General features: G+C 45.0%; 1 protein-coding gene across 1 annotated transcript in view; it reads right to left on the reverse strand.

Moving 5' to 3' along the window:
* The window catches only part of APEH (acylaminoacyl-peptide hydrolase), an 883,124-nt gene that overhangs the window by 487,652 nt on the left and 371,537 nt on the right, over positions 1 to 23,935 (reverse strand). Inside the window, exons 9-10 of the mRNA XM_086938781.1 lie at positions 3,575 to 3,615; positions 3,339 to 3,460 (exon numbers count right to left, since the gene is read on the reverse strand). Of these exons, the coding sequence (XP_086794907.1) occupies positions 3,339 to 3,460; positions 3,575 to 3,615 (163 nt within the window). The remainder of the gene's footprint in view (positions 1 to 3,338; positions 3,461 to 3,574; positions 3,616 to 23,935) is intronic.

The raw sequence follows: 23,935 nt of genomic DNA on the forward strand, positions 1-23,935 counted from the left end.
TGAAGGGTTATTGTCACCCCCGTCTATTGGCTAATGCCAGGCATAATAGTGACATAAATGATTCCTCTGGCCAATGTCATCCGCGCACACAACACCAACTTCCTCTCCTACACAGATGACATCCAACTCATGCTCTCACTCTCGGACAAGACCCCTAACTCCACAAACAAGTTCACCGCCTGCATAACTGTTTCAAGCTCAACACGGACAAGACAAAAGTAGTAATTGTTTGAAAGAACACCTCACCAAGCAAACTGGACATGACTGCACAAGTCACGCCATCACTACGTCCTGTTTCCACACCTTGAATATGCTGAGGAAGATTCACTCATACCCTAGTTACCAGCAAGTTGGACTATAGAAACACCTACGCCAGGATCAGCAAGAAACTTCTAGAAGACTGCAAACCATCCAGATAGCATCAGCCAGACTCATTCACAACCTGCCACGCAGAACTCACATTGCACCACACCTCAGCAAAAAACACTGGCTTCCAATCCACAAACACGCTCATTTCAAACCTTTCACACACACATTCAAGCAATTCGCAACTCGGGCCCATCTACCTGAACAGTCACATCTCCTTTCACCAACCTTTCAGACACCTCTGCTCTGCAGGACTCCTACTCGCCAACTTCCCACGGATACACAGAACAAGATCAGGAGGGCGAGCGTTCTCTTACATCGCTCCTAAAGCGTAGGAGGGCCTCCTTCTCCACATCAAAGCCTCTTCCTCTCTCCTTGAATTCCACAAGAAGCTGAAGACCTGGCTTTTCAATTAACCAACCTACATTAGGTAGGGCTATGGGCACACGCCTGCTAAGGGCCAGGATACCCTCATGGGTGATAGCTCGCTTTAAAAATACACATAACACCACTACTGGACACCTTCTTCAGGACACTGTCAGACTTGTGTAAGTCAGAAAATGGACTGTGCCTGCTTTAGTGACCTCTGAGGAGGACCCCAAGTGCTCACACATGTACCCAGGACATAGAAGTGGACTTCAAAGGCCAGTTGCTGACCTCCTGTTAAGCTACAGTGACATAATAGCTGCAAGAAGCCCAATTTCCTGAAGAGCCCAGCTGACGAGATTACCTGGACCTGCCGTGGATCTTGCTGGTGGCTTCTGTTGTAGTGAGACCTGATCCCCATAGTGCTGTTCCTGAGGTATTGGAAAGCTTGGCTGGGGTGACAGTGTACTCCTCCTGCCAAACTGCCAAAGCTAGGACTTTCACATTTTTCCCCAAATGTTTCCTTTGAAGAACAGACTGGAGACCTGGACCACTGTCAAGCTAACACAGTCGACATAGAATCACCGGTTGGGTCCAACTCGCTGGTTCATCTCGCTGAAGGAGATCGGACTTCCAGAAAAGATTCTATGTCCAAAAGTAGAGGGCTTCACCAAGAGCGATAAAGAGCAGAAGCCGATCAACATCAAGCATGAATGCCGGACTCTGCCCTGCTCAAAGCTTTCAAGCCTTCAACAACTGCACCAGGACCCCGCCCTTAGGTAACACGCCGTCGAACCCCCAGTTCAGATCCAGCTTGCAGTTTGCCCTGTCAACAACTTATTGATGACCACCTTTTATCCAGAAATGTACAAGTCCAAAGGTAACTCTTTGGCCAGAGACCTACCATGGCTTCGTATCTAACCAATGCTACATCGCAGTAGGCCTTCATCCCATTGTCTTCTGTTATTTAATCCTCTGATGTATCATAGGCCAACACCTGAAACCACAGCACTATTCAAGATGGGGTTTTGATACAACATGTATGAGGAGTCTATAACCGCTTCGCTACGGAGCAAATTCTCACGCTGTGCGGGACAATTCCATGCGTGCGGAAAACGGACGGCCCCCAGCCATCTTCCGCACACGCCCACCGTGACGTCAGACGGAAATGGTTGGGTACGTTTCTCTTTTATATTTGATGGGTGCCTGGTTTAATATTGTGAATAAGGAGAACCACATGTGCGACTGGTACTCACTGAGAGGGTATTCTTTAGGTGTGACACCAGTGTGGCCACCTAGGGATCTGCCTCGTAAGATATTTTGACATGTGCCATAAAGGAGCACATTTAACAAGTGTAGAGTTCTGAAGTTCATTGTATGACTTAACCAAAGTTCATATACAATTTTTCTTTGTTGTGATATATGTATATGCTTTCAAGTAGAATGACACACAATAGGCTTGCTAATGGTATTGTCATACTCTGATCAGACGGTTAGTCAAGTGATATCATAAGGTAGAAGTAAAGATACCACTTTCCAGGCAAATGAAAACAAGAGCCACTGCCACAGCACGGTCTTAAGATACCTAACAACTTCATAACAACGTTTGATATCAAAGAATCTACATTGAAGTTAACATTTAACTTGTGCCAGGGAGGTATATGACTCAACAGGAAACCACAAGTTTTTTTAGTTTTGTAGCCAATTATTGCTAGGTTACCTGTAATGAACATATTACCCATAATGAATGCCATAGAGCCACGTCTAATGTGTTACTTACCATTTATTAGAACATTGGAATGTTGGGAGCTCCATTGAAAATAATGGAGTGCTCTGGGCTTATAATGGCTGGTATAAGCCTGGAGCTCCAACATTCCAATTTTTCTTTGTTCTCAGCTCTGGCTGTGAACAAAGACTTCAGGGAGCCTGAGGGGATTCCAATCCCCTCACGCTTCCAAAAGGCTTTGTTTTTTTGTTAGAACATTCTGTCCTCTAGTGACAGAATGTTCTAATAGCCTTATAGACCTTCGTAGATGGGCTATACCGCTATTAAAGTCCCTCTCCCTTGTTAAAGGCCCTCGCCTTCGGCTCGGGGCCTTTAACGCTGGAGAGGGCCTTTAATAGCCGGTATAGCCCTCTACGGCGGGCTATAAGGCTATAATACATAACTGATGGAATGCACAACAATGATTCACAAATTGAGACAGATCAATTAAAAATCTAACAATAAAGTCAAAATTAAGAAGGGGTATGCGTTCACAAAACTAGATCCTAGACAAACAGTTTGATATACGTTGCTGCTTACCAAGTCCAGCATTTTACGTTTGTACACAAATCTTCTTTGACTACACTCAGAGTTGAGTCTTCATTATGTTCTATGTTCAGAACAAATTGACCGGCATCTTCTGTCTATGCCAAACAAGCAGCTTAATCCCCTTGCAATTTATATCGTCCATGTACTATCTAAATGGTCCCCCATTCCTATGAACTTGAACCCACCAGCATTTTGTGCTTACAAAGAGCTCAAGAAAAATAAGAAAAACATACATATTTTAGCCTTTACATTAGGGAAACTCTTTAAATGCTCCAATTTTGTCCATTCTCACCATGAGCAGCTTGGACCACTGCAAGTGGGGCCCAATCACACCAGACTCGAGGTAAACAATGCGGCACTGGTCAGGGCTCAGTCGTGGGGAAAAGACAGCCTTGGAATCATCTGAGAGGAGTTCTGCAAAGACAAGGTACAGGATGAGGGTTGGAAAGAAGGATAGCCACATGTAAATATACATCTGTTGAGAGGAGGTGCCAGGTCACAAAGTAAAGTGGAATAAAATGCACTTACCACATTTTCCTCCAGTTAGATCCACATAAAACAGAGCTGATCTGAAAAAAGCATGAATAAAGAAAAGGTTTATTTCCTTCTGAAATTGTGCATCATCGCATAAATCAGAGGAACTTTTCATCAGGTTGGATCGACATGTTTGAAACCAAAGCAGCAGCAAATTCCAATCTTTAAGAAACTAGCAACCAGGACAACACACCTCTCACTTTGGACTAGCCATGCCAAAACAATATAAATGCAACAGTTCTCCTACCAAGGTAGGCATGAACTACTCAGCTATGCCCATCCCAGCATTTTAATGCATGTGGATTCCTTCCAAAGCCCCTATTAACCATATGGCAAATTTTCTTTACTCTATTCATGTACATTTAGATCATTTATGTATGTAATGTGATAAACGCACTCCATACATTCCAATTTCCAAGAGGCACATCATTGATTTTGATGTGATCTCCCTTGTCTCAGGAACCAATGTCCTTTTGCACAGATACCCATATGGCCCATGTAATGCCCTTATAAACACTCTCAGCAGCCGCCTGTCTGCAGGTTTTAGCAGAATAAAGGGAGCCACTGAAAGATGCTCTTCCGACTAATGTAGGACTGTAACAGCTCAGTACAATTGCAGGCCAGGAACCATCAGGTCTTCATGCAACAGACAAAGGGTCACAAGGTGTGGTGCTGCGGCCAGGGCGACTGACACCCGCCGCTGGGACTCACGGTTCGATCCCCGGCGACAGATCAGCCCAGCACCATGTGACTCTGGGCAATAGCTTGCTTAATCTTCCCGACGGCCCCCAGCGCCGGGATGCCTCCGGTGTAGCTGTGCGCTTTACAAATACTGGATTTACATTTTACATTTTTCAATGCAAAAAGAGAAAGGACATGCCATCAGTGGGAACATGATGAAACAATGTGGGCTGTGCACTTCTACATTTGAAAAAGAGGGATTATTTTAGATCAGTGAAGGCACGAAAAGGGAGGGTGGTCAACAATTACAATGCATGTCCCCAAAGGGTCATATCATTTACAGTGTGTAAAAAAATAATGACCTTATGTTTGATCTTTTCATTTTCTGGCACTGGTAAAGTTATGAAGTTGTTGCAATTATTGCGCACTCCTTTTTTACAATGACGTAACGTCGAGACCTACTCTTTTCTACCACTTCTGGCCTTTGAAATAGAGCACTGACATGACTGATCCTACTCCCGCCCAGTTGGCCTTATAGAGGTGAGCCAAATTTCCACTTCCCAATCCACAGTCCTGTTATTCAGGTAGGATGATGACATGTAAATGACTTTGGCCTAAGTCTTCATGCCTGCCATGTGACTACTGTGTAAGCAGACCTGTGTCATGTGAGACACAGTCACCAAGTCTGGTATTGTAACCAGCCACACCCAAGTTCCAGCATAAGAAGCGCTATTGCCTGAAAACCTAAACTGACTAAAGATATCACATTACCCGGTCTGCCATCCTTAAAGAAGAAAATTAGAGAGAGGCAACCAAACAGGAAATATTGAAATTATGTTACTAATATACAAGTGTTTCCTAGGAACAAGGATACAAAAAAGCAATTTTCATTCAAATTCTAAAGAAAAACAAGAACACACCAAAGCGGTCAAATATAATTGGTATCAGTTGCTCATCTGGAGTTTGGTGGAAGGTTGAATGACATTTATCACATTCATTTTGATAGAAGCATCTGGATGCACACACACACTGTTCAGATAGACCAGGCTGGAAGTGCCCTTCAGGTGCAGGTCAAAGAATCAAACAAGGGTCTTGACTCCTATCTCAGCAAGGCTGAGTCCAACCAAACTTTATATAACGAAACGAAGGCCAATGCTGGGAAATCTTCTTTACAACAGATAGTTCACCAAAATTGTTAATGAGTCAAACAAAAACAACCTGCTCACAGTATAGCATTATACGAGATTTATTCTCTTTTGTGAAATTTTCATTTTTTTGGCACAATATTTTTGGTGCATGGGGATACAAAGAATTTATGTACACTATATACAAACATGTACAACAATTACAAAGAACATTTTATACATTTCATACACACTTGGCCACTTCAGTCATACAAACAACATTCACACAAAAGGCAACAAAACAACAGAGAATGCCCACGTATTGGTAACGGATGGATGGAAATAATCCTTTTCGTGATAGTCAGTTTATATAGTCTGTGTAATACACAGTTCCACCAGAGGGTCTTTTATCACAAGTCAAAAGAGCTATTTTGTGGCATCAGTAAAACACCAAATACGAGGCAGGGCTGGTCGACGCGTTTCGAACCCCTGTTATTTGTTGGGGTTCTCCTCAGGACCGGATGGGTTCTGAAAAAATGACAATAACAAAGGCTTACTTTAAACAGACTTGCTAAAGGGAAATGAGAGACCAACTCCATATAAACCATAGCCGCTCCCTACCTTGAGAAAAGTGCAGTTAATCACAGTCAGTCGTGTGAAGAGTAGATAACCCAGTTATGGGGTAAAGTATCCCACAGGAGAAGTGTTCACAGGGACTGTGAAGGAAAAAAAACATGCAGACACGCGCTATGTTAGATCATACATTCTCATGAGCCAGCATTCATTCTGCAGGTGCTAGCTCGAGGGTATCATTCTTACCCGCTGTTGTGGCGGCTTCTCACTTGCCGGCATATCCTCATTAGAAAAGAGTGGTCATTCCTCGGCTGTGAAACAAAGCGGAGAAGCGTTTCACACGTTGGGTATTTTAAGCATACTGGGGGTCTTCAAACGCTTAAGGAGTATCGATCGACCTGTTAGATGTACATACCAATGGAGGAGAAAGGGCGTCCGTCCTTCTCTCTCTAGGGTTCACCTGAACTGGTTGCGCTGCTGAGCGCGGTACTTCCTGGTTCGCTGATGGATTCACAGCGTTCATGGGACTTGTAGTTGTTGATATCTTAGCGTCCTTGAACATTGGTGGATGCAAACGGCGGACTGGATTGTAGTCCATTGTGATTGTGAGGACGGTGCGGTGTAAAGGCAACTCAGGCAGTCGGTTTATAAATTTCAGAAATCTCGTTTAACCCCCTGATTGCCGTGTTAAATTTCATTATTAGCATCGCTTCGCGCTGGGACAATTTTGCATCCAGGTCGCCGCCTCTTGGGTCCTTTTCGATTTTGGATAACACTGTCCATTTCAAATCACTTTTTACATGTTTACATTTTACCCAGTGATTTACTAATGGGGTATTTTCCACTCCTCTGTGGATTCTTGATTCATGCTGTGTAATGCGATGTCTTACTTCTTGCGTTGTCTTCCCAATGTATACCAAAGGGCAAGGGCAGATAATCGCATACACGACGTTTTTAGTTTTACAATTTGTAAAAGCGTCGTGCTTCCAATAGATGTTTTCAAAGGTGAACACCGAGTCTTCTATGGTTTCATTGCAACACGTGCACGTTCCACATTTGTGGTGTCCTTTTGGGGGAGGGAGTCCCAGCATACTTTGTAATGTTGGTGCCCTTGCAATGGGTAAGGCAGCTCTAACGATGTGATTAGCCACACTCTTCTCTTTTTTGTATGCGAAGAGCGGAGGTGCAGCGAAATCCTCATGGAGGTTTTTGAGTAAATGCCAATTGGACATTATAAGTTTCTTGTGTCGATTTGCGGCTGGGCAAAAAGTTGTAGCACACACCATCCTTTTAATGTCCTCTTTAGTTTTTTTCTCAAGTAGAGTTTCACGTGGAGTCCACCAAGCACGTTTCAGGGAGATCTTTAGTAGTTTTTTGGGGTACCCTCTTTGTATGAGACGATTTCTCAGATGGTCAGCATGTTTAAAGTATTCCTCCTTGTCCGAACAGTTGCGGCGAATCCTTAAGAATTGTCCATATGGTAGGTTTTGTTTAAGACTGCGTGGATGGTTGCTGTTGAAATGCAATGCTTTATTCCTATCTGAAGGTTTTCGAAATAAGGTAGTGTCCAGGCCTTCTCCATTTGGGTCTATTTTTACGTCCAGGAAAGTGATAGATTCCTTGGATGCTGTGGCTGAAAACTGGATATCACATGTTCTCGAGTTTAACCAGCACACAAAATGATTCAAGTCCTCGTGTCCTCCTGTCCAAATAAGGAACACGTCATCTATATACCGCATATAGTTGGAAATGCAGTTGCCGTATGGGTTGTCGTTATATATGGATTTGTCTTCGAACAGTCCTATAAACATTATAGCTAGCTCCGGAGCAAAGGGGCAACCCATCGCTACCCCTTTTATCTGGTAAAAGAATTCTGCATCAAACCTGAAGAAGTTTTTTTGCAGTGCGAAGCGAGCAAGGTCGAGGATAAAGTCAGTGGGAACTCTTACTGGTCTTTCTCTTTTTTCCAGAAATATGGTCAATGTTTCCAGTGCTTGTTCTTGCGGGATCTGGGTGTATAGAGACACCACGTCGAGTGTGACTAGGAGCTGTCTGTTTTGATCGAAACAAATGGTGGATATTCGATTTAAAAACGCAGTGGTGTCTTGAAGATGCGCTGGAATAGTCTGAATGAAGGGTTTGAGAAAAAAATCGATGTACTTCGCTATAGGTTCAAAGAGTGAGTCGCACCCTGAAATTATTGGGCGGCATGGAGGGTTATTTTCATCCTTGTGCAATTTAGGAAGCACATAGAACACTGGTGTTCTAGTATTTTTATTTTGTAAGAACACTAGTTCTTTTGGCCCTACGAATCCAAGGTCAAAGCCTTTCTGAATCACATCAAATAGTTGATTTTTTATTTCTGATGTTGGATCTTTCCCAATGCGTCTGTAACAATTCTGGTCGTCAAGCTGGCGGTGTACTTCTTGTTTATATTTGGTGATGTCCCAAATTACAACGGCACCGCCTTTGTCCGCCTGCTTCACCACAATAGTGTTGTCATTTTTTACAGTCGACAATGCTTCTTTCTCGGCTTTTGATAAGTTATACTTCACAAATGTTTTTTTCTTTTCGATCGCGGATATTCCAGATAGAACAGTGCGTTCAAATGTTGTAACCTCTTTAGGAATTTTGGGTCCTTTCGGACAGAAAGTAGATTTTCTTTTTAGGCCTGTTGTTTCTTCTTGAGAGTCGTCAATTACGTCTTGGAAGAATGTTTTAAGACGAATCTTTCAACAAAATTCCAATGTTTCGAGTTTCATCTTGACATAATCCGTTGGTCTGGATGGCACAAAATTGAGTCCTTTAGTCAACACGGATGTCTCTGCTACTGTGAGCGTTCTGTTTGAAAGATTGTAAATTGGCGAATTGTCTAATTCTTGTAGAATTTCTGACGTGTTCTCATTTCCCATGGTTGGGTGTAGCGTGTTCGGCCTCTGGGTTTTTGTGGAAACCCAGAGGCCGAACACGCTACACCCAACCATGGGAAATGAGAACACGTCAGAAATTCTACAAGAATTAGACAATTCGCCAATTTACAATCTTTCAAACAGAACGCTCACAGTAGCAGAGACATCCGTGTTGACTAAAGGACTCAATTTTGTGCCATCCAGACCAACGGATTATGTCAAGATGAAACTCGAAACATTGGAATTTTGTTGAAAGATTCGTCTTAAAACATTCTTCCAAGACGTAATTGACGACTCTCAAGAAGAAACAACAGGCCTAAAAAGAAAATCTACTTTCTGTCCGAAAGGACCCAAAATTCCTAAAGAGGTTACAACATTTGAACGCACTGTTCTATCTGGAATATCCGCGATCGAAAAGAAAAAAACATTTGTGAAGTATAACTTATCAAAAGCCGCCTATCCTCCGTCCCGGAATCCTGATCCCTATCCTGTCCTAGTTGGCGGCGGAATGTGCGCTATGTTGTGCAGGCTTGTTTCGTCGTTCCCGCGCCTCTCAGCTCGCCCGGCGGCCGAAGATATTTGACCGGAGACTTTGAGCCCTGGCCCGAGACGACGCCGCCGACCGTCCCCGAGCCTGGTAGACTGCGGAGCGGCCGTCCTGCCCGCGATCCGTTGCCGATGAGGGGGTGGCTGCTTCCCCTCGAGCTGAGCTCTTGGTAGTATCGTCTGCTGTGGTAAGCCGTGATCGTCGCCCTGTGCTTCATCACCCCTCGAGGAGCCCTGCAAGCTACGCGTCTTTGTTTGAGACGGGTGGCAAGAAGACCGGACACACGGCCATATTGTGACTGTGCTGAATGCCTACACCCGCGGCTCGGTGAGGCGGCCTGCGGTGCTGCAGCCCTTAGTTTTGGCCGCGCAACTTCCATCGCTTCTCCGGGCTTGCCGCCCTGTGCTGTGGACAGTTGCACTGTTTTCAACTATCAACTTCCCCCGTGCCTCGATCGCCAGGATGAGCGCCATTGCCTCAGAAACTGGGGGCGGACACCCGTCCCAGTCTACTGGATATGTAGCCCGCCGAGCACTGGGGTTCAATTTACTCGTTCCTCTCCGGGAACATGACTGCGAGAGTCTCCTGCCGCCGCTCTCCTACGGATCTATCCTGGCCGTTCTCACTGAATTGAGGACTGAAATGTGTGTGGGTTTTCGAGCGCTGGGTGAGCGCTTCGACGCAATGGCGGCTGACCTACGGAGGGATCGTGCTGCGGAGGGCCGGCCACTTCTAGGTCTCTCCTCATCTGCACCTACGGGGGAAGCTGTGCCTTGCTTTCCTGGCGGGGGAGACACGGCCACTTTAGCCTTTACGGACGCCTGACACCGGCCGGCCAGTGCTTTGACCTGTGAGACTTTGTTTCCCTTGGCTCCGGGACTTCTAACTCTGCCGCCTGCAACAGTGTTGCAGCCTCATGCCCGGGACTCGCAACAGCTGGCCCCCCCGGCGGATTTCTTATTGTTGCCTTTATCCAGCGCTCCGGATACTCCACATTTCCCCGATGGACTGCGGAACTTCATTGATACGGACGATGGACATATTGGTGACGTTCTATTGATGCTATGTGTGAATGTTTCACTCTCCTTTGCAATGCGGCCATGTTGGTTCTTTGTTTTGATGGGGGCGGGCCTTCTTCATGGGCTCCATTTTGAGATCTGTCCGAGGTCGGGTCAGGGCTAGGTTTCTTCTTGTGCTGCCGGTTGTTTAGCTGATTGGACCGGGATTAGAGGTGGCACGCATTGGTTTCAGTCGCACACGTTATAATGTCCTTCCCTGCCTGCTTTCGTGTTACTGTTTACTTCTTAATAATTGCATATTGCGTGGGGATTGTGGATTTGACTGGGGGGCTGGGAATGTTTGAAATGGCTCCTCCTCCCGCTTCCTTTGTAGCTTTTGAGAGTTGCAGATTAGAACGGTCTAGTCTCACTCTCTATATTTCAAAGTGATTTTTATTCTTTTTCCTTTTTTCTCCTTTCTTCTCTTCTCTTTCTTGAACTGCATTTCGGGTTCTTTATGGGGCGACAGACACATTGTCGGGGGGGGTAGGCCGTAGCCTCCGCTTGGTGTAGGGTGGGGGGGTATATTTTAATTTCTTTTAATTTCTATGGGCCTTTTTCTTATTTTTCTGCGCTTTCTCACACTGTTTTCTTTCTGGGTCTGTGATAGGGGATAGTTGGGAGTGGGCGGCGCTGGGAGTGGCACGAGCGTGGTTCCTGTTGCCTGCTTTGTTATTCTATTGTATTGCCACTCTGAAGGGGTGTTCCATGTAATTGATGCTAGTATTCCTGTTGCCTACTCATGTGGACTTAATGTACGGACTCGGATCTCCTTTGTACCTATCCTACATTGTTTTCTAGATTTAAAATTAAAATTAACCTCCATTGTTCCTTAGGCGTGATATCCAATACTCTCCAGTGTAACTGATGACTAATTGCTTATCGAGATTGTCAACTATTGCGTCTTCGTATTGCTTGCACTTGTGCTCAACCAGTCTTCGTGGCCAGCCTCAGGGTTGTGGGCCCGTATTTGTACTTTTGTGGATGCACCAATAAAGGTTTTCAAAAATTTAACAAAAAAAAAAAAAGAAGTACACCGCCAGCTTGAAGACCAGAATTGTTACAGACGCATTGGGAAAGATCCAACATCAGAAATAAAAAATCAACTATTTGATGTGATTCAGAAAGGCTTTGACCTTGGATTCGTAGGGCCAAAAGAACTAGTGTTCTTACAAAATAAAAATCCTAGAACACCAGTGTTCTATGTGCTTCCTAAATTGCACAAGGATGAAAATAACCCTCCAGGCCGCCCAATAATTTCAGGGTGCGACTCACTCTTTGAACCTATAGCGAAGTACATCGATTTTTTTCTCAAACCCTTCATTCAGACTATTCCAGCGCATCTTCAAGACACCACTGCGTTTTTAAATCGAATATCCACCATCCGTTTCGATCAAAACAGACAGCTCCTAGTCACACTCGACGTGGTGTCTCTATACACCCAGATCCCGCAAGAACAAGCACTGGAAACATTGACCATATTTCTGGAAAAAAGAGAAAGACCAGTAAGAGTTCCCACTGACTTTATCCTCGACCTTGCTCGCTTCGCACTGCAAAAAAACTTCTTCACGTTTGATGCAGAATTCTTTTACCAGATAAAAGGGGTAGCGATGGGTTGCCCCTTTGCTCCGGAGCTAGCTATAATGTTTATGGGACTGTTCGAAGACAAATTCATATATAACGACAACCCATACGGCAACTGCATTTCCAACTATATGCGGTATATAGATGACGTGTTCCTTATTTGGACAGGAGGACACGAGGACTTGAATCATTTTGTGTGCTGGTTAAACTCGAGAACATGTGATATCCAGTTTTCAGCCACAGCATCCAAGGAATCTATCACTTTCCTGGACGTAAAAATAGACCCAAATGGAGAAGGCCTGGACACTACCTTATTTCGAAAACCTTCAGATAGGAATAAAGCATTGCATTTCAACAGCAACCATCCACGCAGTCTTAAACAAAACCTACCATATGGACAATTCTTAAGGATTCGCCGCAACTGTTCGGACAAGGAGGAATACTTTAAACATGCTGACCATCTGAGAAATCGTCTCATACAAAGAGGGTACCCCAAAAAACTACTAAAGAACTCCCTGAAACGTGCTTGGTGGACTCCACGTGAAACTCTACTTGAGAAAAAAACTAAAGAGGACATTAAAAGGATGGTGTGTGTTACAACTTTTTGCCCAGCCGCAAATCAACACAAGAAACTTATAATGTCCAATTGGCATTTACTCAAAAACCTCCATGAGGATTTCGCTGCACCTCCGCTCTTCGCATACAAAAAAGAGAAGAGTGTGGCTAATCACATCGTTAGAGCTGCCTTACCCATTGCAAGGGCACCAACATTACAAAGTATGCTGGGACTCCCTCCCCCAAAAGGACACCACAAATGTGGAACGTGCACGTGTTGCAATGAAACCATAGAAGACTCGGTGTTCACCTTTGAAAACATCTATTGGAAGCACGACGCTTTTACAAATTGTAAAACTAAAAACGTTGTGTATGCGATTATCTGCCCTTGCCCTTTGGTATACATTGGGAAGACAACGCAAGAAGTAAGACATCGCATTACACAGCATAAATCAAGAATCCACAGAGGAGTGGAAAATGCCCCATTAGTAAATCACTGGGTAAAATGTAAACATGTAAAAAGTGATTTGAAATGGACAGTGTTATCCAAAATCGAAAAGGACCCAAGAGGCGGCGACCTGGATGCAAAATTGTCCCAGCGCGAAGCGATGCTAATAATGAAATTTAACACGGCAATCAGGGGGTTAAACGAGATTTCTGAAATTTATAAACCGACTGCCTGAGTTGCCTTTACACCGCACCGTCCTCACAATCACAATGGACTACAATCCAGTCCGCCGTTTGCATCCACCAATGTTCAAGGACGCTAAGATATCAACAACTACAAGTCCCATGAACGCTGTGAATCCATCAGCGAACCAGGAAGTACCGCGCTCAGCAGCGCAACCAGTTCAGGTGAACCCTAGAGAGAGAAGGACGGACGCCCTTTCTCCTCCATTGGTATGTACATCTAACAGGTCGATCGATACTCCTTAAGCGTTTGAAGACGCCCAGTATGCTTAAAATACCCAACGTGTGAAACGCTTCTCCGCTTTGTTTCACAGCCGAGGAATGACCGCTCTTTTCTAATGAGGATATGCCGGCAAGTGAGAAGCCGCCACAACAGCGGGTAAGAATGATACCCTCGAGCTAGCACCTGCAGAATGAATGCTGGCTCATGAGAATGTATGATCTAACATAGCGCGTGTCTGCATGTTTTTTTTCCTTCACAGTCCCTGTGAACACTTCTCCTGTGGGATACTTTACCCCATAACTGGGTTATCTACTCTTCACACGACTGACTGTGATTAACTGCACTTTTCTCAAGGTAGGGAGCGGCTATGGTTTATATGGAGTTGGTCTCTCATTTCCCTTTAGCAAGTCTGTTTAAAGTAAGCCTTTGTTATTGTCATTTTTTCAGAACCCATCCGGTCCTGAGGAGAACCCCAACAAATAACAGGGGTTCGAAATGCGTCGACCAGCCCTGCCTCGTATTTGGTGTTTTACTGATGCCACAAAATAGCTCTTTTGACTTGTGATAAAAGACCCTCTGGTGGAACTGTGTATTACACAGACTATATAAACTGACTATCACGAAAAGGATTATTTCCATCCATCCGTTACCAATACGTGGGCATTCTCTGTTGTTTTGTTGCCTTTTGTGTGAATGTTGTTTGTATGACTGAAGTGGCCAAGTGTGTATGAAATGTATAAAATGTTCTTTGTAATTGTTGTACATGTTTGTATATAGTGTACATAAATTCTTTGTATCCCCATGCACCAAAAATATTGTGCCAAAAAAATGAAAATTTCACAAAAGAGAATAAATCTCGTATAATGCTATACTGTGAGCAGGTTGTTTTTGTTTGACTCATTAACAATTTTGGTGAACTATCTGTTGTTAAGAAGATTTCCCAGCATTGGCCTTCGTTTCGTTATATAAACTTCAGGTGCAGGTCAGCAGCCAGAAACAATATTAAAGAGGTGCTCATCTTGTCCAAATTTCAAACCAACTCACTGGGCTTTTGGATGTACCCCCAATGGAAAACACACCTGACCTACAGATGGAGTGCAATATCTACACTCCTCCACAAAGGCAGATATCGGACTTCTGGTTAAATAGTTTATGTTATAGATGGAATCCCTATGCCAGGAGCTTGTGTAAACTGCTTAAGAACTAGCCCATTAAATACAAAAAGTCAAGTCAAGTCAAGTCAAGTCAAAACCACTTTATTCGATTAGTTAAAATCATAAAAGTATTCTAGACATATTTAAAACAATTAACACATGTTAAAATCAATTAATACAGTATTAAACATGGCATAGATTTAAGAGACAGTTTAAAAAAGAGTAATTACACAAAGTTCATTTCAGTTTGCGCTCAACAGTACAGTAGACAGGAATTAATTATCTTTCGTCATTGGGAATCCAATCTTGACCTTAGTCTCTTACATCTTACAGATGCAGCCAGGAAACTAGCAGTACAATACATAATTACAGGAGAATCCATCATCTGTAAATATAACAGTGCAGGCTTGTACTGCGCAAAACCCATCTCCTTCAAAATTGGTTTTAGGTATCGAATCCGAGGTTCACAATAAAAAGAGCAAAAAAACAAGAAGTGCGCATTATCCTGGGAGGAGAAACCATCACATTTACATGGGGACGACTCCTCAAGCTTACACCAGTCTTTCTCGTCCCACAGGACCATATAAATTTGATTGAAGCGGAACTTGGTCAGTAGCCACCTATGAAAAAAATTTGTGACCACTGCCAAGTAAGGAGCCAACTCAAGAGATGTAGTTATCAGTACATGAGCCCTCACAGAGGGTTTGCAAAGCTCAACCGTTTCACACTCGGCAACACATAGCCTAATAAAGTTAGTCTTAACCCACGTTAGATCTGCTTTACACAGGGATTCTGGGCTGTCAAAGATCTCAGGGCGTCCCAGCTTCGCAGCCAAGGACTCAACATAGGACAGCCACTGAATATCCCTCCTGTGGTCTAGATTAAGACAGTCTTTAATAATCCTATGGTTAAGGCTAAGGTTCGGATTTAGCCAGAGCTTGATCCACATCAGGAGCGGAGCCAGATTTATTGTGTCTAAAATGTAGCCCAGGCCTAGCTCAAGGTGTAGGGGATAGGTAGCAGTTGACTGAGGTAGGCCCAGCAGAGATCGAAGGAATTTATTTTCCTCTATTTGGATACGGTCAGATTTTGCATACCCCCAGATTGCAGCCCCGTATCTAGCAATAGCGGCAGTCTTGGCTTTATAAATGGCCAAGATTGCCTCGGTAGGTTTTCCCCCTAATCTCTTTGCGAACCCCAGGATTGCAGAGGATGAGCTTCTCACCACGTTTGCTTTAGATGTTAACTGCAGTGACCAAGTACCCCTTCGATCAAAAATAACCCCCAAGTAGGTAAAAACTTTGACACTTTTGATAACCTCACCGTCACAGAAGAAGGTTTTTTCTTTAATTTTACTACGACCTGCTGACATAGTGTGGGATTTACTCTTGTTAACCACCAAGTCGAGACTAAACATGAAATTTCCAAATGAATCAAGTAGCTTTTGTAGGGCAATTGGGGTCCTGGCTATTAGCACCGCATCATCGGCGTAGAGGAGCACCGGAATTGGTGCACCCCCCATGCTCGGGATATCCTGCGTGACTGCCGTTAGGTCGTCCTCCAATGAATTCACATATAACGTGAATAACATTGGGGCCAGTATACAGCCCTGACGGACCCCTCTGGTTGATCTGAAGCTTGCCGTACATTTCCCATCTGTTGTCATTCTGATGCAGGCTCTCAGATCTTTGTGGAGCTCCGCCAGAAAATGTACCAAGGAGCTATCAAGGCCCAACTTCAGGAGCATTGCCCACAGCCTAGATCTATTGACAAGATCAAAGGCTGTGGACAAGTCCATGAAGCCTAGGAATATCATTCCCTTTTTTGCCCTTGTATATTTGGAGATTATAAGGTGGAGGTTGAGGCATTGATCCTCTGTACTCCTCCCTGACCTGAATCCATATTGTGCCTCGGACAGAATATTATTCCCTTTGGCCCAAGATGCTATTCTCGCCAGGACAACCTTCCCTAAAATTTTGACCGAGGAGTCCAGCAAAGATATTGGTCTGTAGCATCTAGGGTCTCCTCTCTGCCCTTTTTTGAATATTGGTATTATCGTGGCTAAGGACCAGGTGTAAGGGAATCCAACTACTGCAGAAGCATTAAAAACTGTGGTCAAGATATTAGCCCAAAACAGCGGATTTGCCTTAAACATATCCGCTGGTACCCCATCGGGACCCGGGGCCTTTCGTCCCGCAGTGACCTCTATTGCTCTGAGCACCTCAGTTATGTCAAAACTCACAGGCTCCGGGGGAATATCAGAAGTAGGGACTACAAAGGGTTCCAGCACCATGTTGCTACCATAAATTATTTCAAAGTGACTAAGCCAATCTGCCTCGGATATATTAAGTTCCAGCACAGAATTTTGGTCACCTGAAAACAGAGGAGTATTAATAATTGACCAAAACCTTGCGCTGTTTTTTAAGGTGGCTTTGTCCATAAGTTCTGCCCAGGCATCGGTCTTTAATTTATTTTTACGCGTTTTAATTGCCATAGAATAATCCTTTCTTAGTTGCGCAACTAGAGCTTTGTCCCTTGGGCGTGAATTGAGTGCTTTCTTAAGGCGGTTATGGGCTTTACTGCAGTTGTTATCAAACCAGCCCTTCACCGATTTCTGTTTACCCCCATGACATTTAGCTGTTAAGCTTATAGCCGCTGACCGACAAATACCTTCAAAAGAGGATATAACCTCATTACACAAACATTCAAATCTTCAGCAGCCAAAGAGGTTAGGTTTAAGAAAAAGTCGTCAGGAACTACCTTTTCCCATTTAATTCTTCTCCCCTGATCCTTAACCTTTAGTGACGATATAGCCTGGGGGGTAACAAACGATTTTAGCAGCAAAGAGCTGTTTGCTAGCTCCATCCCCACAGGATTATGATCACTCATTGGCATAGCAATCGAATTATAGGAGAACACATACTTAAGAAAACCTGAAGAGACAAAGATAAAATCAATTATCGAGTCACTGGCCCTTCCTGTGTATGTAGCAACCCGTGTACTGTTATCATAAAACTCTGCCTCATACAATTCATTTTCCATTAATAGATTTTCGAGGACCAATCCCTTCTGGGTATGTTCTAGATGAGGGGGGGGAACACTATCGGGCCCATCTTCATCCGTTAGAGCACAATTTAAACATAAATGTACATTAAAATCACCCAACAAAATAAAATGACAATAAGTGGTTTGCTTTTCCTTGTAAAAGGTTAAAAAGTCTGCTAACCATGTAAGGTGCACAGTTTCTGGATATCTGTTCGGTGCATTATAACAGTTTACAAAAAGCAGTTTACAGCCATCATCCAAAGTTATCTCTAAAACAAGAAAATTGTGAGTGGCACAGTCAAACATAGTAATTTTGCCCTTGATAATCACCGATACCAACGTCAAAAGACCTCCTCTATTCCGGCCTGCTGGGGAGGGCAAGGCAGGTACAAAAAAGGAAGTAAAGCCATCCAACCAATAATCACACTCCGTGTCCCAAGTCTCTTGGATAGCAATAATATCATACAGCTTTACAAAGTTCGACCAGTTTGGGTCACCCTTCTTTGACCGTATGCCAGCGATATTCCAAGATAGCAGCCTAACCATGTCCTCTTTTACAGTGCTGGCCTCAGTTGGAATGCTACCATTCTCTCCGGAAGAAGGTACAGGAGCCGTGGGGCTAAATTCCACTACAACTTCATCCACTGTACTGAGGAAATAGAAATTTTCAGGTATCCAGTGTGTCCCCCACTCGCACCCTATCCATGCACCCATGTTCCATGTATGTCATATAATTTCCTTTTCGTGCCTGCCATGAAGACGCATGTGCATTTGCGTCCAACATTAACATGTCAGTTATTCAGCCCTCAAAGAAAACCACGTTAATTTGGCTTCTAGGCCTATGGTGCTAATGTCTTTACATGGTGCACTTTTAAATAACGCGAAGTACACGTTTTCCACGTTTTTCTGGCCCAGTCGAGCCAGGCCCTTAATTGAGGCTCCGAGTCTCTTCTGACTCTGAAGCTGCAGTTTAGGTATGCATCCCTAACCTCTGTCTTACTTCCTGCCCAGCCAAGCGGTGCCCGGCTCGGCCTGGCCTGCCTGCCAAGACAGTATTTTGCCTACAGTTATCTGCTCAGCCTCCTCGAAAACACATTCCAGTCTAGTGAAATAGGTAAACATGTTTCCGGCTGCAGAGCAAAAGGCCTTGCCTCCCTGCCCTCCTTGCAAGTGATTTACAGCACCCGTTACCATGGTAGGCCCATGGCCCCCGCGCATTGCGCATTGCACCAAGACACGTGTCAGGCTTGGACAAGCTGTGCCACCTAAAAACCTGAACTACATCTCCCAGAACTCTAGTGTGGGGGCGGGGCACCATAAAGGCAGGGCGGCCCCTCATCACGTTGTTCGTGATTTTGTGTATCTCCCGTGTTTGGGAGAGACTGGAGTAGAGTGCTGTCTGGAAATCCTTCTGCGGAGGAATTAGTTTGGGATTTAACTGTTGGCGCGTTTGCGCTAAGAACTTCGTTAAGCGCTTTATAATTGAAGCCCTGCAGCGCGAGGTCGGCGCTTTCTGTTTATTTCCTCGAAGCGCGAGGTCGGCGCTTCCTGGATCTTTAGTTACCTCGCAAGAGTGACGAGGTTTGACCGGAGTCGACGGCTGGAGATAAGAGACGACTGGAGGTCAGAGGAACAGGGGAACCAGCGGCTACAGTACTGTGAGTTCCGTGAGAAAACGCGTGAAGGTTAACGCGTGCATGGACAAAAGCTGTTTTGTATGTAACGCAGGCGGTCTGGCTCTAAAGCCTAGGAAAATAAGGCGCCTGAACGTTTATATTGATTTGAAGGATTTTTGTTTGCCTCAGTGAGAACGGAGTACTGCGGATTGTCCTTTCTGCGTACTTCCGTTACGAAGAAGGACACTAGTGCCTTTTGCAGAAAGTGCCAAAGCGGAAGGTAGTGGGGGGAGATCCTACACCTTTCCGTATTTGGAGAGGAAATAACAAAAGGAAGCTGGGTGTGAAATAGAGAGCGGAGGACTGTAGTATTGAGGCTACGTCTTACCGTGTCCTTCATGAATCATATGGAGAGTATTGTACATATGTGAACAGTCTTATTTGATGAAGAGGATTGTTGCTGAATTCACATAGGGTTTTGGGGTTATTCACAGGATTATAATTTGGACACTCTTCAACACAAGGCAGGGTAGGTTTATCACTATTAGATAGCCTTATAGGTTGATCAGGGAGAGGAAAAGACATTAACTGTGTTTGTGTTCTTTAGGGACTAGTGTGGCGAACATCAACATTCAGGAGTACAGGGAGGAGGAGGAGCATTCTTCTTTTCGTAAAGGTGAACCATTACACTTACTTAGTGAGACTGAAGAGAGTATAGGGTTTCAAGGTGAATACGAATAACCTGTATGATTGTTTTCTTGTCTTCCAGCTATCCCTTCCCTGCAGCCCCCTTCCGTCCCCTCCTTGTTTGTTTCCTGTTTTTTCCCTCGCCCTATCACTCGAATACGCTGTGTTGCTGTTACTAGCGTGTTGGTGAGATAGGGAGGTGGAGTCATATGTGCATCAACCGGATTCGGCAGCGTGGAGTCTGACAGAATCACGAACCCACGAATTGCATTCTGCCGGGTCGGTGTGAGGCACATATGGCCACCTTGGATGATGTGTTAAGGGCCTTGGTTTTGGTTCAACAGGAACTGGCAGCGTCCAAGGCAGAGGCTGTTTTGCTTAAGGATAGGGTAGAACAATTATCCAAGAACCCTTTTTCTACAGGTCCTGCGCAGATTCAGGTTACGGTTCCCCCTCCTATCCCGTTAGCCACCCCTGAGAGGTATGGGGGGGATCCTAGTAAAACGCAGGCCTTTATGACGCAAATCATGCTCCATTTTTCCTGCAAACCTGCCTCTTTTCCTAATAACCATTCTAGGGTAGCGTTTGCCACATCTTATTTGGTGGGTGATGCGGCCAATTGGGCAGTCCCTCTGATAAAAAGAGACGATGCCATGTTGTCCAATTGGACAGCATTTAGAGAAGAATTTGAAAAAGTCTTTGACAGGAGGGCCACAAATTTCAGTGCGGATAAAGAGTTGTTGTCCCTGCGGCAGGGTAGGAGTGATTTGATTACTTACCTGACAACGTTTAATCGTCTGATAGCCGAAACTGAATGGCCAGAAGGAAAAAGAATGACTCTGTTTTATCAGGGGTTGAGGGAGGAATTGAAGGACGCAGTAGCACACATAGATCCGCAACCTACGACGTGTGTGGATATGGTGAATTTGGTCATGAGATTGGATGGTAGGCTAACGGAGAGGAGTGGGGATCGAAGAAGATGGGACAGGGGTTACGCCCGTAATGTGAGTTTTCCTACGAGAGCCCTGGGTTCCGCAGAGGCAGGGGCAGAGCCTATGGAGATAGGAGCTATTCGACCTCCTTTGTCCAAAACTGAAAGAGAGAGTAGGAGGGTAAAAGGCCTTTGTATGTATTGTGGGAAGAAGGGCCACTATGTACGCGAGTGCCCCTCTAAACCCAAGACTTCGAACACTTGGAACAAAAACCAAAGGGTAGCGGTGTCCAATACTGCCAGAGAGAGTGATGAGGGTTTGGTACCATTGCCGACTAAAGAGGAGAACCCCGACTGGAAGCTTACATCATTATCTTCCTCGGGCATAGGGGAAACCGAGTCCCACCTGGTATTAGTCATGACCTTGGTGTGTGAACAGAAATCCCATCAAGTAATGGTCATGCTGGACTCTGGGGCCACGGGTAATTTTATAGATAATGGGTTGGTGGTTCGTTTGATGATTCCTAGAATACCAAGAGGCAATCCAGAGGAGGTCTTAGCCGTAGATGGCCAGCCAATTAAATCAGGTCTGATAACGGAAAAAACGGCTGAGGTAGAGTTGTCTATTGAGGTGTCAGAGGGAAGGCATGTGGAAAGGGTGGAGTTGAACATAATAGAGGCTCCTCAGTATGAGATAATTCTAGGGATGCCGTGGTTTACATTCCACAACCCTACCATCGATTGGAAATCTCCCACGGTGCATTTCTCTTCTGGGTTTTGCAAGGAACATCTGGTACCGTATGTGTCTTCCCCTGTAGCAGTGTTGGCCTTGCAGTTTATGGTGGCTACAGCTGCTGAGAAGGAGGTGAACCTCCCGAAATGTTATGAAGCATTCAGGGATGTATTCAGTGAAAGCAGAGCTGAGGAGTTGCCACCTCATAGACCTTACGACTGCCGGATTGATTTGATTGATGGGGCAGTGATTCCTACGTGCCGTGTGTATGCCTTATCTGTTCCTGAGACGGTGCACTTAAAGGAATACATTGATCATTATGAAAGTATAGGCTTTATAAGACCATCCCGTTCCCCTGCAGCCTCTCCTCTTTTCTTTATAGCGAAAGCTAATGGTGATCTGAGGGCATGTGTGGACTACCGCGTCTTGAATAAAAACACCATTCGAAACCGTTACCCTCTCCCCCTCATCACGGTACTGATTGATCAAGTGAGGGAGGCAGTGATCTATACTCGCTTGGATTTGCGAGGAGCCTATCACTTGGTCAGGGTACGTGAGGGGGATGAGTGGAAGACAGCATTCAAGACGCGGTATGGACTATATGAATATCTGGTCATGCCCTTTGGGCTGTGTAATGCCCCGGCGGCATTTCAATTTCTGATCAATGACGTCTTGAAGGAGTACATTGACCTGTTCGTTGTAGTGTACATCGATGACATCTTGGTGTACTCTATGGAAGAAGGTTGTCATGTGGAACAGGTCAGCAAGGTATTGATGAAACTGAGGGAACATAGCCTTTTTGTTAAACTCAGTAAATGCGAGTTTGGAGTGTACAGTGTGGAGTTCCTGGGGGTGATGATCAGTCCATCGGGGTTGCAAATGTCTGAGCGCAAGGTGGAGGCAGTGAGAGACTGGCCGGTACCGAAGAACGTGAAGGAAGTTCAGAGTTTTCTGGGCTTCGCTAACTACTACCGGCGCTTCATTTTGCATTTTTCCTTGCTGGCAGTGCCCATTACCAAACTATTGAAAAAAGGGGTTCCTTTCGAGTGGACAGCTGCTGCAGGGGAGTCATTTCAAACTCTCAAGTCTTCTTTCATCTCGGCCCCGGTGCTGTCACATCCCAATTTAGAACATCCTTTTGTGGTTGAGGCGGATGCTTCGGACGAAGCAATCGGGGCAGTACTATCTCAGAGGGACAGTAGTACAGGTCAGTTGCACCCAGTGGCCTTCCTGTCAAAGAAATTGAGTCCGGCTGAACTCAATTACACCATAGCCGAAAAGGAATTGCTTTCAATCAAGAGAGCGTTCCAGGAATGGAGGCACTATCTATGGGGGGCCCTGCATACCATTACTGTGAACACGGACCATAGGAATCTACAATTTATGTCCTCTGCTAGGCATTTGACAGCAAGACAAATGAGATGGACGCTCTTTTTTGCAGAGTTCAATTTTGTGGTCACTTTCCGCCCAGGGTCTGAGAATAGGAAGGCAGATGCCTTGTCTAGACAAACAATGCCAGTGGAGTGTGTGGATGAGAAACAGGCAATTATTCCATCAGGGAAGGTACTGTGTGTTGTGAGGGCTGAATCCTTTCTGGATGAGGTGAGGAACCATCAGTATCCGGGTGGATGGGGGTCATGGGCGCATGACAGACTGGATTGCAAAATGAGAGACGGGTTGCCATTCTTTCAGGGAAAACTGTATCTACCCACAATTCCTTTGCAGAAGAAAGCTATTGGCTGGTGTCATGAAGGGGAACTGTTAGGACACCCTGGTATACGTAAAACTCTCGAAACTGTCAAAAGACACTTCTGGTGGGCATCCCTGAGCAAGGATGTTACTGAGTGGGTGGCCCGTTGTGAGGTGTGTGCTAGAGCCAAGGGTATGACCACAAAGAAAGCAGGGAAACTGATACCCATGCCTACCCCTAGTCAACCATGGCAGCATATCAGCTTGGACTTTGTGTCGGGTCTTCCAATGGATAAGGTTTCATCTGCCGTATTGGTAGTGATAGATAGTCTCACCAAAATGGGACACTTTATCCCATGTAAGGCCCTCCCGAATGCCAGCCAGACGGCCCAATTGCTAGCTAGTAATGTGGTCAAACTACACGGTATTCCTAGGGTGATCGTGTCCGATAGAGGACCGCAGTTTATTGCCCGTTTCTGGCGCATGTGGTGTAGTGCCCTGAAAATAGAGTCCAACTTATCCACCAGTTTTCACCCACAGACTGATGGGCAGACTG

This window comes from Lissotriton vulgaris, chromosome 9, assembly GCF_964263255.1.
Source record: "Lissotriton vulgaris chromosome 9, aLisVul1.2, whole genome shotgun sequence".
NCBI classification, from domain to species: Eukaryota; Metazoa; Chordata; class Amphibia; order Caudata; family Salamandridae; genus Lissotriton; species Lissotriton vulgaris.